Source organism: Cornus florida, unplaced genomic scaffold (genome assembly GCF_030987335.1).
Source record: "Cornus florida cultivar Cherokee Brave unplaced genomic scaffold, ASM3098733v1 CherokeeBrave_3.0.0_Hap2_Chr08, whole genome shotgun sequence".
Taxonomy (NCBI): domain Eukaryota; kingdom Viridiplantae; phylum Streptophyta; class Magnoliopsida; order Cornales; family Cornaceae; genus Cornus; species Cornus florida.
Window position 1 is genome coordinate 85906132 of NW_026775578.1, and position 14980 is coordinate 85921111.

The 14980-nt window shown below is 35.6% G+C and overlaps 1 protein-coding gene across 1 annotated transcript; it reads left to right on the forward strand.

The window, feature by feature from the left end:
- Positions 1 to 2078: 2078 nt before the first annotated feature.
- On the forward strand, positions 2079 to 14039 carry LOC132268253 (methyl-CpG-binding domain-containing protein 10-like). Its single transcript, XM_059769074.1, has 3 exons — positions 2079 to 2289; positions 12195 to 12345; positions 12495 to 14039. The coding sequence occupies exons 1-3, from the start codon at positions 2191 to 2193 to the stop codon at positions 13820 to 13822; spliced, it is 1578 nt and encodes a 525-aa protein (XP_059625057.1). The 5' UTR covers positions 2079 to 2190; the 3' UTR covers positions 13823 to 14039.
- The last annotated feature ends 941 nt before the right edge of the window (positions 14040 to 14980 follow it).

A 14980-nucleotide genomic window follows, 5' to 3' on the forward strand; every position in this document is an offset into this window, starting at 1 on the left:
CTTGGATAAGGTACATCCTTCATTTTATAATGCTTCTTTTGATAGGCGGGAATGAAATTGCTTTTGGTTGGCGGGAAATTTTTTTTCGCACCAATAATCATAAACCCACTTTTTTCCTTTCCTAATTTAACAAAATCATTTTTTATTTTTATGTATTTAAAGTTTTTAAAACCACTTTTCTCCGTATTTGAAGCTTCCAAAAATTAACTTATATATATATATATATATAATGTTTCCTAATATTAATTAATATTTGATTCTAGAAACTCTTAATGCCCCAAAAAATATTGTTATCAATAGAAATTAAAATATTTTTTTCATGCTTTTCATATTATGGGAATTAACATTGATTTATTGAAACGTTGAGATGGTTGGTGGATGTTTCATCGCAATCATCCAAAACTATTTCTCGAATGGATAAGGATTTTTTTTTAGGAAAGGAGAGCATTCACAAAACTGTCCTCGGTGTTTAGACTATCATCGAGAAGCTCAACGGTCATGCCCAATTGCAAATTTGAAATTCATAAGTTTCCCTCACACACAAATTTAAATATATATATATATAGCTCCTGGTATAATCAATCAATCAATTATCACTAAATTAGTTCATGCTAAGATTCATCTGGTCAAAGTAACTAAGAATTGGATGAGAATGGATATGACCAAATACTGCAATATATTGGTCCAATGTATTATTGTATTAGGAAACTTCAAATCAGGATAAAAGTGGTTTTAGAAACTTTGAGAATACGTAGAAGAATGGTGTTATTGCATATGGAAAGGAGAAATGAAGGTTTGCGATATTGGTTAGATATAATTTAACATGTCAATGATTATGAGTGAAGACTGGCATCATCATGATGTCATGATGACATCTCCCTTTATTTACATAAAATTAATTAAATGATGTATCCGACTGTCTGTCGAACTCTTTATCATTACTCGTAATTTAATGATTGGCGTGTAGAAAATTTTTTTGCTCACCAAAAACTTTCTTCACACCAAATATACTGTTTATAAAAAAATATAATTACCAAAAAAAAGTAATATTTAATGTGTGTTGTTTGGAGGAGTCTTTAACCCGTATTCAGAATCCGCGAGCATCATTTCACATTCCCTAATAACATCTAACTCCCACCCGTCTTGTTCTCCCTCCTCGGCATCCCTCCATTGAAGCATACATAGTTGTTGACATTTGGACATCCATGATGGAAAGTGCGTTTTTTTTTATAGGTAAAATGGAAAGTGCTTTTCATTACAAGCAAGGGAGAGAAAGAGATTGGGGCATTTTTGTCTTTTGCTTATACAGATATCCTTCCCATTTTTTTTTTTTTTTTTTCCTTCTTTTAATATGATTCAATTATTGGAGGATAAATATGTAAATAGCACATCAGATATATTTTTTTAAAACTTTTATCCACCAGTACCGTTCTTATATTAAATATAATGGGAAATCTAGTTGTATAAAAACAAAAATACTTATCACTAAAACATCCATAATTAGTAATTACATCCAAATAAGAGTCCTAATCGTTTTAAGCAGTAAAAATCCACTAAAAGACTTGTTTGAGAGAGTCCTACAATTAATCTGACATTGATCAACATCTCTTTTTATTTATTTATTTTTCTTAAGAAACATCTGGATTAATTTTTCTAATTATAAACCCAATCTTTTAAAAATATAAAATTTACTCATTTTTAAAAAATTCATTTAAATTTCAAAACATTTATAAACCCATTTATCGACAATTTGTTTTGATTTAATGTGTTGAAAAAACAGAATTAATGCAACAAATAATTATTAGGACAGAAAGTTGCCTCGAAAATAAACAAATAAATAAAAAAGGACATTAAAAGAAACATAAAATATAAGAACGAAAATAATAAAGAAAGAAGACTGAATGGAGCAAGATGACGAAACAGCCCACGATCCATTCACCGTACCGGACTCCAATCACCCATTCCAAACTAGTTAATTTACGGACGCCTACATACATATTCCAATCCAGTTAATGGAATTCCTTGACGTCCAAGTCTTACTTTTGCGTCTAGTCTTATGAATCATATATAGAGAGAGAGGAGAGCGTTTTCGCGCAGTTGTTTTTTATTTTTTGCTTTTTGAGTTCGTTCGAGGAGAGAGAGAGAGAGAGAGAGTGAGAGCGCGGGCGGGAAGAGTTGAAGCTTTCGAAAATGGCGAGCAAAGAAGAGATGGACACCAACAACGAACAGGAGATTCGAGGCGTCGTCGTAGCCATCGATCTTCCTGCTCCGAGTGGCTGGACGAAGAAGGTTCGATCTTCTCTGTTCTCTGCTCTCCAACTCTAATCCTCTCGCTACCGTTTTCTGCCCTAATTTACTTTCAGTTGTTTGCGTTCTTCAATTTATTGTTATAATCGTTAGGTCTTTCTCGCTGTTTGTTTTGCTCTGTGTTTTGTGAACAATTTCAAGTATTAATGAACAATTTCAAGTATTAACAAATAACTTAAAGTATTAACAAAGAGAATTACTGAACTATATATATATATATATATATATATATATATATATATTATTTTATTATTATTATTATTGTGGGGGATGTAGACTAGTGGTGAACACAAAAAAAAAAATGGAACTTAATATAGAAACTAGACTATTTTTTTTTCCTGAATGAAAACTGGACACTTCATTTACTATTTTAAATTACATTAATAATTAAAAAATTACTTATAAAAAATATATATAGCTTTTTAATAAAAAAAATGTTATTAGTATAAACAAGATCTTAAGCTTTGTTGGAAACTTGACCTGGGTTTATAATTCTATAAGGCAATAATGCATGCACATATTATATGATTTTTAGGCTGCTGCAAAGATGGTATATGTATAAAGTGGTTGCATATGTTAGCATATGTGAACATATATCTTTGTTTAGGTGATTAGGTCACACAATTAAGAATCATTGTTACTCGTTAGTATGTCTGAAGGAATTTTTTCACTGTAAATTGATTTTTTCCCCCTTGTAAATAGCTATCCTCTTTCATTTGTCAACTAATTTTCATAGTTTGATTTATATTATTCTCTCCTTTTTCTTCTTCTATATACTCACATGTTGTATCTGTAGTTTTTAACTAAAGAATTAAATATATATAGATTTGAAAACTTTAGTCAATAAGAAAATAATTGTGTATTATAGATGGGTACTAATATTTCATAGTGTGTCCCAACCAGACAAGTTGCTGCCCTCTAGTGCCCATCTGAGGTGGCCAATGGACCACCCTCCAAACTCAATGGATCACGCACCTACTAACCGATGAGAGGTCATCCCTACTAACGGGCTAATGTGATCCAATTACAAATGCACACATAACCTACAATTACTAATTCAAAAAAGTGATAATTAAGGACAATAAATTTTTTTGGAATAAATTTAGCCACCCTCTCTGATTTCCTTATTTATCACTTCTTGATTTTATAATTGCAGAGTATGTGTGCATTTGTAATTGGATCACATTAAATGACTTACTCACCGGTGAGTCGGCAAGTCTTGTCCGAAAAATAAAACACTTAACAATTTGCTGACATTTGGTTGCCATCTGCAAGAATCATAACTTGCTCTATTAAAGTGCATCTATGATTATCTTTTTCAATAAGTAATAAACATAAGAAAAGCTAACATAGAGTGGTGGATCATAATTTATGTTAACAACATAAAAACCATAAACTCATCTCTCCTAAAGATCAGCAAAATAATTAGTTATGTTCCCCCCAACAACACACGCACACCCCTCCTCCTCAACCCAAATAATAATAAAAAATAAAAAATAAAAAATAGAAGTCAAAGAAAAATGATGACATGTATTGTGGGGATGTAGACTGATAGGTGAAGGGCTTTGGATGTCTTACATGAGCAAATGAGCACATAAGGAAATTTGGAACTTAATATATAAACTAGACTATTAATATTTACTACTTTAAATTATCTTTTTGATTAAAAAATGTTATTAGTATAAACAAGATCTTTAAGCTTTGTTGGAAACTTGTCTTCAATTTGCACTTTTATGTGTTATTATGTGTGTGTGTATATATACACTAGGAAGTATGAACACTTTTACGAGGGTGTCATGTACGTGTTGGTCACCAACACTTCATGGACACTAGACACGTGTCCATAATTTATAAATATATTTTACTATTTCAGACCCTTGACGGACACATCTTGGACACTTGGTCAACACAGTCCGGAGATCGGACACTAAACCAGCATCTCACACTTTTCGTCTTATTTTAAGCAAACATGTGACAATTCTAGAAACTACATTATGAACATGCATCAGACTATCAGAGTCTTCAATCTCTTGTTCTTTAAAATATTGACATTGAGCACATGTCACAGTATGTAATAAACAAAAACATAACTGTAATGACAAGATAAGAGAGTAAGGATGTGGATGATAGAGGGCTTGATTCCTTGGTTTGGAAGCCATCTCCTCAGGGGAGGTTTGATGTTCGCTCTTTTTTTCTGTGTCTCGTTGGGGAACTATTTTCCTGTGGAAAATGGTTTGGCGTTCAAAGGCTCCTTTGTTTGGACTGCGGCTTTGGAGATTTTTTTAACTCTGGACAATTTGAGAAAGAAAAGACAGATCATAGTCAACTGCTGTTGTATGTGTAAGAAGGATGGAGAATCTGTGGATCACCTTCATTTGCATTGTCCTATGGCTTATGATTGCTGGAGCCTTATTTTTGGTTTGTTTGGTATTCGTTGGGTTATGCCTTGGTCTTCAAGGGAGTTGATTGATAGTTGGAGGGGCCAAAGGGTGGGGGTTCATGCTCGAGATTGTTGGAAGGTGATTCCCCTTTGTGTTTGGTGGAGCATTTGGAAAGAGCATAACAAAAGATCTTTTGAGGGGGAGGAAACCCCATTGGGACGCTGAAATTTTCTATTATTAGTTCCATTTTTTGTTCGGTAATGGGAAGAAATTGAAATTTTCTATTATGAGATAGTGGACTTTTTGGGTGCTTTGGGTCCGACGGGCTCTATGTTTGGCTTTCTTGTATTTTTCTTTGGTTTTTGTATTTATCTTGGGATGCGTTCCCCTCTTGATTGCTTTCTAATACATTTTATTTATATATAAAAAAAAGTGTATGCTTCTTAGTAAATATAGATCTATTTTTTTCATTTTATTTTTTTAATGGGGTGTAACGATGTGAGAGTGGTATTTTAAATCTTCTATGTAAATGGGGACGGGATACGAAGTTCGAACTTGCTCCAGTTTTCAGACGATTGTAGGAAGAAGTATTGCTAAAATGGCGGGGTATGGTTTAGAGATACTTGTCCCAAACTTGCCCAGTTGGCATCCCTAATCATGATGTTGACACTCAGCCTTTAACTGGTGATTGCCTGGTTTATTAGGAGTTGTTTTTATAGATACAATAAGTTCAATAGGTACACCTCTACACCGGAGAGTGGGAGTACTTTTTATGCAGCACTGGAAGCTTTGTTAATATGTAGTTTAAGCTAAAAGAATGTATACCTTGAGATCTTAAAACTCTTTCAACCCTACAGATTTATGTGGCTTGCAATCAGAGGATTTGGATCCAAGAATAACTGGGCGTATGTGAAAGGTTAATAAGGGAAAACGGTTCTAATCATCTTAAGATCTGGACCATATTTTACAATCTCATTTTTTTAGGATGGAAAAATACAAAAATTGTTGAAAAAAATTCACTAACTAGATGGTACAAAAATATTAGGAACTATGGACCATGAGTCATTGCATTTTGGTTCTTTATGCCTATGTTACATGGACTTTGAGTACGTGCAGGGACGGGTCTACAGTGGGGACATTCTCCCCCACTGATTTTTTTTGTTATTGCATTTTATATCTCTAAATTTGTACTTTTTTTGCATTTCTACTAATAAAAATTTGAAATTGCCCCCATTGAACCCCCCCCCCCCCCCCCCCCCCCCCCCCCCCCCACACACACACACACACACACACAAACACAACACACCCAATATAAATATCTAGATCTGTCCCTGAGTACGTGTGTCAGGTGTGGGTATGTATCCAAGCATCGGATGTGCCAAATTCGTAAACAGAAGGACCAAAGGGACTGCCAAATATTCATATTGTTTTAATATATTTATTCTATATCAACTAAGGAATTTTTTTTTTTTATTCTATTATCTTAGCAAAAATAATATCTTTATACAACATCGTGTCTAATATAGGCATTTCACTCATTTTAAAACAATAATAAAATGAAATTGGATTATATGATATACTTTTTAGGTGCATATTCAACCAAAAGTGTTGGACACATATTCTAGACCCTTGTCCGTGTGATGCATGTCCAACACGGGTACGTCATATACTTTTGAAGAGTCTATGTAACATAGCTTTATGCATGGATTAAGTTATATGCTTGTTAGACTAGCATATTCATGTTTCTTATTAGGGTTTGGATATTCTTGCGTCAAGTGGTAGCATTGTAATGCAAGTTTGGTTCCACCCCTCTCTCCTTCTCGCTTTTATTTATTTATTATTTTTTTTTATGCGACTATTTGTCCCAATATTGTGAGTTCAGAGTGTGTTGATTTATCTTTCTATCTTCTGAAGGGATACATTAATTTTTTTTCTTATTGTTCTTTTTGTAATTGTCATCACAATTTTGAAGTCTTGGCAATACCTTTAATTATTTTAGTATAAGAAAATTGAATTTTGTTGATATACTAGTTTTTGCCAAAAATCTCTTTCTCATCCGAATCCGATGTGGGACAAGATCCCTCTAACATTCTCCCCCACCCGAACATGCAATGCCCTCTTTGCTGTCGGACCACCTTGCTTGGACCCAGGCACGGTGTTGTCAAAGGTGCGCCTAGGCTCCAAGCTCGTATAGGCACCTATGTTACGTGGACTTTGGTACGTGTGTCGGGTACGGGTATGTATCTATGCGTCGGATGTGTAAAATTGCTAAATAGGACATACGGACATTGCTAAATATTCATTTTACTTAATTAGTTTATTTTATTTTCTAGAGTAAAGTAATGTTTTTATCTAATATAGTGTTCAATCTAGGATTTTAACTCATTTTAAAGTAATAATACAATATAATTGAATGATTGTATATGTTTTTTAAGTACATGTCCAACCAAAAGTGTTGGACACATATCCTATACCCAAGTTCGAGTAGTATGTGTCTGACACGGGTACTTCACTACTTTTGAAGAGTCCATGTAACATAGATAGGCATAACACTTGCACCTAATGTGCCCAGGTACACCTTTGACAACATTTGTGCCTTTAATATGGAATATAAATATACTTTAATAGTAATTTAAATATTCAATTGTGCACCTCGCCTCGCTCAGGCGTGCGCTTATGATAACATTGCTTGGGCACGCCCAAGTGGGTGCTAGGCGTGACATCGGATCAAGGATTGCGTTTGGTTCTGATACCAACTGAAACAGGTCTGGCACTTTCCTTCCGACCCAAAAGCTTAATTTGTTGGGTAGTGTTGCATACACGCCTATATATACTTAATCTTTTTCCCATCTGATGTAGTATTGCCAAATAAAATTTATAATGATCTATGGAACTCTTCACAAAAACTGGGCTTTTCTAGATGGGCTTCAGTTTCACGTCCAAGTGTTTAAAATTTTTAATCTAGTTTAGTTAGGCATTTTGAATTCCTTATTTGTATATGCTTGTATATCTATTGTACTCCCTCCGTCCCAAAATATTTGTCCATCTTTCTATTTTGGGATGTCTCAAAAAACATGTCCCATTCCAAAATTGAATGTACTATTTTTTATAACATTCCTAAACTATCCTGTTAACTAAACAACTACACTAATTACGGAACACTATTTTGTCTTTTAGTAAGTGTATATTTGAAACTTCACTCTAATCAATATAATAAAAAAACTATTAAAACTCTACTACCATAAAAAGTTGGATTCCCCATGCAGGACATGCATTTTGGGACAGAGGGAGTAATAATTATCTTAGTTTGTTGGTCCTTTCAGAAGTATGATTGTGAACAGGGATGGGGCTAGGAATTCGTTAGAGGGGGCACAATATACTTGGGTACCAATCTAATAGTTAAAAAAAAATTCTCCGTCCATGATTGTGAAGTGTCCCTTGCCGATCTTTTCATTTAGATGGTGTTCTTTTATACATTATCTAAAATGGAAGTTTGCTACTAAACATTTCCTATTATCATTTCATATGATAATGGTAACTAAATCCATTGTTTGCTAGTGTCTTTCCTTTTTCAAAGTCGGGGCTTGTGCTCCCTTGTTTATTTTATGTATCTTATGGGATTAAGGCGTGGATGATGATGGTGACTCTTTTGCCTACAAGTGTGCTTGGTTGTTGTTGTTGTTGTTCCTTTTAATTTTCTTATATATTATTATTGGAAGGAAGGGGGTTAAATCAAAAGGAATATGTGTTAGTGTGTATTGTGAACCCAAACCAGCTTCAGTAGTCGTTTGAGCTTCTCTCTTGATCTTCTAGTTCCAGTTGTAAAGTAAGAGGCATACAAGTTAGTGTCATGTGCATCCCAAACCAACTCCTTTGGATATCACAAAAATGAAGGTTGGAACAAACTCTTTGAAGCTATTTTGGATGGACGAATTTGAAATAAACAAATTTGGTTTTAACAATTTAAGGAGTGTAATTTAATTTGAATTTAATAGCTTAAAGTTTATATATTAATACAAGACAAATATTTCTAAAATACATGGAAGTTAGAGAGTTAGGTTCGATTTGATAAATTTAGTGCTTTCAAAATTGAGCATGTTAAGTGATTTTACAATTAATTGATCTTGATAATTAAATTTGAGTGTTAATTAAAAACATATTCCACCAAGAAGGAATACGAGTTTGTAAATTTCAACTATGCAGGAGGTATGGAAATGGATTTGAAGAAGGGTTCTCTTCATTTGTTCATTGAGGTAGCTTAAGTCCTAAGCTTTTCTCAAAGTGGAGAAACGAAGGTGTCAAGGACGTGTAGGGGTTTCAACTTTGAGGTGGATGAGAATGGACCATGGCGAAGGAGAGAGACATTGAGAAGCTGTTTGGTTGGGAGAATCAATCTAGAGGTGCGGAATATAACTTAAATTGAAGATTGAGCATCTAGGTTATGGAAGGTGACTTGTGGCTTTAGGGTTGCTCTATTGCTGGATTCTCTAATGATGTTTCGATTCCCATCTCACCATGAAGCTCGTATAGTTTTGATGGAAGGGAAGAGAAGGTGGGAGGAAACAAATTTTTCGTTGGATGTTTGGTCTTTTAGGATGGGTTGTTATGGCATTAATCATTATGGGGAGGAAGGAGCACAGAATGCTGATGTGTGGCTTACCTCCTTTATGCATAGGAGGGGCAACCACATTGGGAAAATTTGCATTGATGGAGAGGATTTGACAATGGAGGAAGATATAAAGAAGGATTTACTATTGTTCTACCAACAACTATGTAAGAAAGTTCCTTTCCTTTTGGTGACCTTCCTTGGCTGGCTTAGAGTTCACTAGCATCTCAGAGGAGGATTGAGAGTGGGTGGAGAGACATTTTGCCTCCAACAGAATTGGGAGGTGGTCATGAAGGAGGTCATAGAATCTTTATGCTATTTTCATGAGTATAGTCAGTTTGAGAAGAGTATAAATGCCTCCTTTATAGGTTTTGAAAAAAGGGCGGATCCATTGATGCCAAGGACTTTAGGCCCCTATTAGCCTGATGCTGGTGGGCAGTGTCTACAAGAGAAAAGAAAAGAAAAAAGAAAGGAAAAAAAAAAAAAAAAAGACTTCGCTTTGAGGATTAGGAGAGTGGGTGACAATTCATGTTGGCGTGCCACATAGTTGTTAAACCACTCAAGGTGCACTAAGGCGCCAAAGGCCTTGTGGAGCCTAAGCTCAAGGCACAAAATAAGGTGCGAGTCTGATCAAAGTTAGGCGTGTGTGTAATAATAATGCATATTTAGACATATTATATTTATATATATATATAGGGGTAAAGTGAGAGAAACACCCCTAACCTTTATCTTGGGTATATAAGTATGTAGTTTTAAAAAATGGGCAAATAAGTGCTTAATTTGTATAATATGTCAGAAAATCACATTTAAGTAGTCATTTTGGTAACAAATTCCCTAAACTGCCCTTTTGGTCTCCCCAAAATGCCCTTATACCATTTTACACATATTCACCATTTCCCTGTTTTTGCAACCCATCTCCCTCACATATAAAGACCAATAATATATATATTGATGGATACAGATAGGAAAACATGTGTCCTTTGTTCTCTTCTTGACTATGTTTCCCTTGCTTAGACCCCAAAGTATTGTAATGTGATTGCCCACCAGCTTGGTCGTTGGGCTCTTAATCACAAACAAGGAGACATTAACCAGTCTATTTGGCTGAATTGGATTCATCAAGCCTCAATGGCTGTTTTCAGTTCCGGTCCTGGGCCTCGTTTGAAGCTCTGTTTCCATTGGTGAAAAAAATAATTAAAAAGCTCCATTTTTGGACGGTATTTATATAAATAGTGTATATATGTTTCGATATATGTAAATACATATTAAACATTTTATTAGTCTTCTACTCCATTTTGGGTCTTCAAATACACCAGTACATAGAAAATAAATCTTTTATTTTATTTTTTTCTTTACTCTTTGGGTTAAATACACAGTATACCATGAACTGCTCTTGAAACTAAATGTATAGAAGATGTGAAACCTATGCTAGGATTTGGGCCAAGCGAGGGGTATCGGAATCAGAAGAGGAACAATGAGAGAAGAGAGTGGCGGATGGGGAAAGCAGGGAGAGAGAAGAAGAGACATTGTCGGCCACAAACCTATTGGGACTGGAAAGCGATAAACATAGGGCTCACAGATATGTACATAGTCTTCTCCGATTCAACAGATTCTTTGAGTAAACGCGGCACACGAACTTAAGTTTTGCAGAGAATGGTAGAGAGAGAGGTGCGAAGGAGGTTAGAGAGAAGTAAGAATGCGACATGATGTCGTTTTTGGTTAGGGTACTTTGGTCATTTTACATTTATTATATTTTTTACTTTTTTTTTTTAAATACATAAAGGCACTTTAGTTTTTAATCTCTCCACTGACAATAGGCCCTTGTTTGAACCTAAAATAAAGATTAGGGACTTTTAAAAACCTATAGGGAGTTATATACTCTATATGCATACCACAGGGTGTTTATCGCCCGTGACCCTATATATATATTTAGAATAGCACTAACTGCAGTAAATGAGGGGGCCATATGGTAACAAAACATTGTCAGATATTTCTCTTGTTATTACAAGGAAATGTGGATAGATTGATCAATGAATTTATATTGCTGCCCTCTGTTGTATCTTCTGTGCCATGTGACCTAGGTGATAAGAAACAAAACCTGGTCAGGTCATAATCCCAACTCCGCTGGATTACAGAAAAGAGAAAAAAGTTGGTGAAGAGATCTTGTAGTTCTTTGAGAGGGATAAGATCTATTGAATATGTATCAAAGAAGCTTCTGAAATAAAGTTTTTACGTAAGGCCTACTTCTTAAGATGCGTCCTGCCTTTATTTGCTCATGCAAGTTTATTCCCAATTGTTGAGGATTTTTCTGAGTGGCAAAAATTGATTTGGCAATAGAATTGTTATATTGAAATTGTCAAAACTAATCATTGAACTGTCATCAGCAAATAGTCGGTAGATAATCTGTTAAACCATTTTCCATAACACTTTAGCTCTTTGTTACTTTTTTTGTTTTTTTTTTCCAGATTGTAATTTATGTTTAATTGTTTGTCTTGTGCAGAGAGAGTTCATTAGTCCTTGCCACTCCAAATCTTTATTTATTTTTTGTGTACTTGGTAAAAAAAAATAGGTTACTGATCCCTTCCATGTGCACAATTTTGGAAGGGAATCAATTGTATTCTTCAATGATAGTGATGCTTCAACATGTCATAAGGCTTTTTTAGACTAGAAATGACTTGATGTGATCAGTCTATATGATTTACAACCTAAACTAAGTGGCTTCTCGTTGCCTAGACTTGCTTCTTTTTCAAGGTTCCTAATGAGCCTCCCGAGAGAGATGTTCTTTCTTTCTTTTTTGATAAAACACGTGATAGATGGTGTCAATTTTGGTATTATATAGCATATTGGTTTTGTTAGCGTTTGACTATTGTTTTATCCATTCTTTGTATATTTTTTGTGTACAGTTCACTCCAAAGAAAAGTGGGACACCTAGGAAGAATGATATAGTATTTGTTTCGCCTACTGGTGAGGAGATCACGAATAAGAGACAGTTAGACCAGTATCTGAAATCTCACCCTGGAAGCCTTTCTGTCTCGGAATTTAACTGGGGCACAGGTATACACCAGTCTCCCTAGGTTGTGCTTGTCTATGTATTGTTTACGCAAAATCCATGCTTAGGATTAAGACTTTGATAAGTATATTACCTAAAAAAGTGGTGTAATGAATTGGTTGACTTGAATCTGCTGCTTTACTTCTGTGAACAGGTGATACTCCAAGGCGCTCTGCAAGAATAAGTGAGAAGTCAAAGGCGACAGAGACACCAGAACCTGAGCCTCCTAAGAAAAAGCAAAAGAAGTCGAGCTCAAAAAAGGGAGCAAGAGAGAAAAAGGACAATTATGATGGAGAAGGTGAGACTGCTGAAGGCAGAAAAGCTGTTACAGAAGAAACGAAAGCATGTGCTGATGTGGAAATGAAGGACGCTGAGGATGCAGGGAACCTTAACAAAGGAGAAGTGGATATCGAGGAAGCTCTTGCAGGTAAAGAAACCGTGAATGACTCTGATGAGAAAACTGAGATGAAAATTGATGAGACGAACATGGAGAAGCTGGGGAATCCAGAAGCCAGCAATGAATCTTCTGGTGCAAAGGAAGAAGATGACGAAGGAGTAGTGGTTACTGAGGAAGCTCCTGCAGGTAAAGATACCGTGAATGACACTGAGCAGAAAACTGAGACGAATATGGAGAAACCGGGGAATCTGGAAGCCAGCAATGAATCTCCTGGTGCAAAGGAAGAAGATACTGTGAATGGCTCTGAGCAGAAAACTGAGATAAAAATTGATGAGATGAACATGGAGAAACTGGGGAATCTGGAAGCCAGCAATGAATCTTCTGGTGCAAAGGAAGAAGATACTGTGAATGACTCTCGGCAGAAAACTGAGATAAAAATTGATGAGACGAACATGGAGAAACTGGGGAATCTGGAAGGCATCAATGAATCTTCTGGTGCAAAGGAAGATGTTGTGCATGAATCAGTTCCGATGCAAGGGGGGGATGAAAAAAATGAGGGAGGAAAGAAAGAGCAGGTGGAGCCTGAAGATCCACCCCAAGTATCAGTGTCTAATGGGGCTGCAAATTCTGTCGAAGAAGAGGGAAGTGTAAAGAATGGAGTTGTTGAGTTCGGTGATGCAAAGGTTAATGAGTCTGTCGTTGGCGAAGTGGGACAGGAGGACCATCCTGATAACGATCCTACCAAAGAAGTGGCCGCCAATGCAGAAGCTAAACCAGATAACGGTAGCATAAAGGAGGACCAGGACACGGAAAAACCTGAAGAAGTGGCCAATGCAGAAGCTAAACCAAATAACGGTAGCATAAAGGAGGACCAGGACACGGAAAAACCTGAAGTGGCCAATGCAAAAGCTAAACCAGATAACGGTAGCATAAAGGACCACCAGGACGTGGAAAAACCTGAAGTGGCCAATGCAGAAGGTAAACCAGATAACGGTAGCATAAAGGAGGACCAGGACGCGGAAATACCTGTGGTGAATCACTCACCCAGTTCTCACGAGCCCGAGACATCTCAAGTTAGCTGTTGAAATAGCTGTAGGCTCTTTATTTTTTGGTCTAACAAACAATGATAATCACCGTTTTGCCAATTACAATACCTTAAGAGTGAGTGATTGATGTTTGACATGCTTTATCCGTTGCGCAGCACCATTCTCAACAGTCAGTAGAACTATGGATGTCATTTTATTCTCTATATATTTCAGCTTATATTGACTGCCAAATTTAATTTACTTTTCTGGTACGAAACCCAATTAGCTTTCAGTCCAATTAACCAAGAGAGTCTTGCTTGCATTCTTTTAAACCCTACTGATCTATCTGTTGATGAGATGACCATGGCCTGGGGGTGTACAAAGAACCGGAAAATATATATATGTGCCTATATTTACCGAATATATATATGCCTATTAATTGCTTGTTGTGGCCCAAGGTATTGGTAAATAATAATAATAATAAAACGGTTCCGGTTCTTGTTCTAATTTTTAGGAACTGTTGAAAACGGTTCCGGTTCTGATTCCGTCATAAACTGTACTAAATCGGGCCGTGTGCACCTTGACATGCTGAAGAGTAGGACTTTTGGAACTTGCTGCTGCCAGAAGCAAGTATTATTATTGAACCATGTGTGATTGCAGGTTTTCTTCCATTTGAGAGGCTTTGAATCCCTAATGAAATTATGGTACCAAACCGGTGTACCGTTACAGAAACTGTTTGGTCGGTTTTGTGGGCGTGCCAATCTCGGGTGAACTTGAAATGTCAATAACCAAAATGTTAAGTAGTCTGAAAGTAAAATGTGTTCAACTATTTTATGTAAGTGAAGAATGACATCATCATAAATTTAATCAAATGTCTTAATATTATCATCACTCATTATATATTTACCACATAATGTTATAATTTTTAACAAATGACCCATCTCAACGGCTTTTGGGTAAATAAGTCCAAGGCATCAACTTATCTAAACGAGGCAATTTCAATTGAATCTTGAAACACACTAGTCCCATATCAGTCTTCTTTCATTCAACTTATCTTCTTTGGAAATTTTAAGCAAATTGTATAACACGGCAATAGACCAATCAAACCTTTAACATCATCCCAAATTACTTCTTTGCCAACAATTCAAGCTTGAGTTGAGTGGATAATTATGATTCTTGTTTGACTTTGTTTTGTTAAGTAAACAATAATCAAATTTT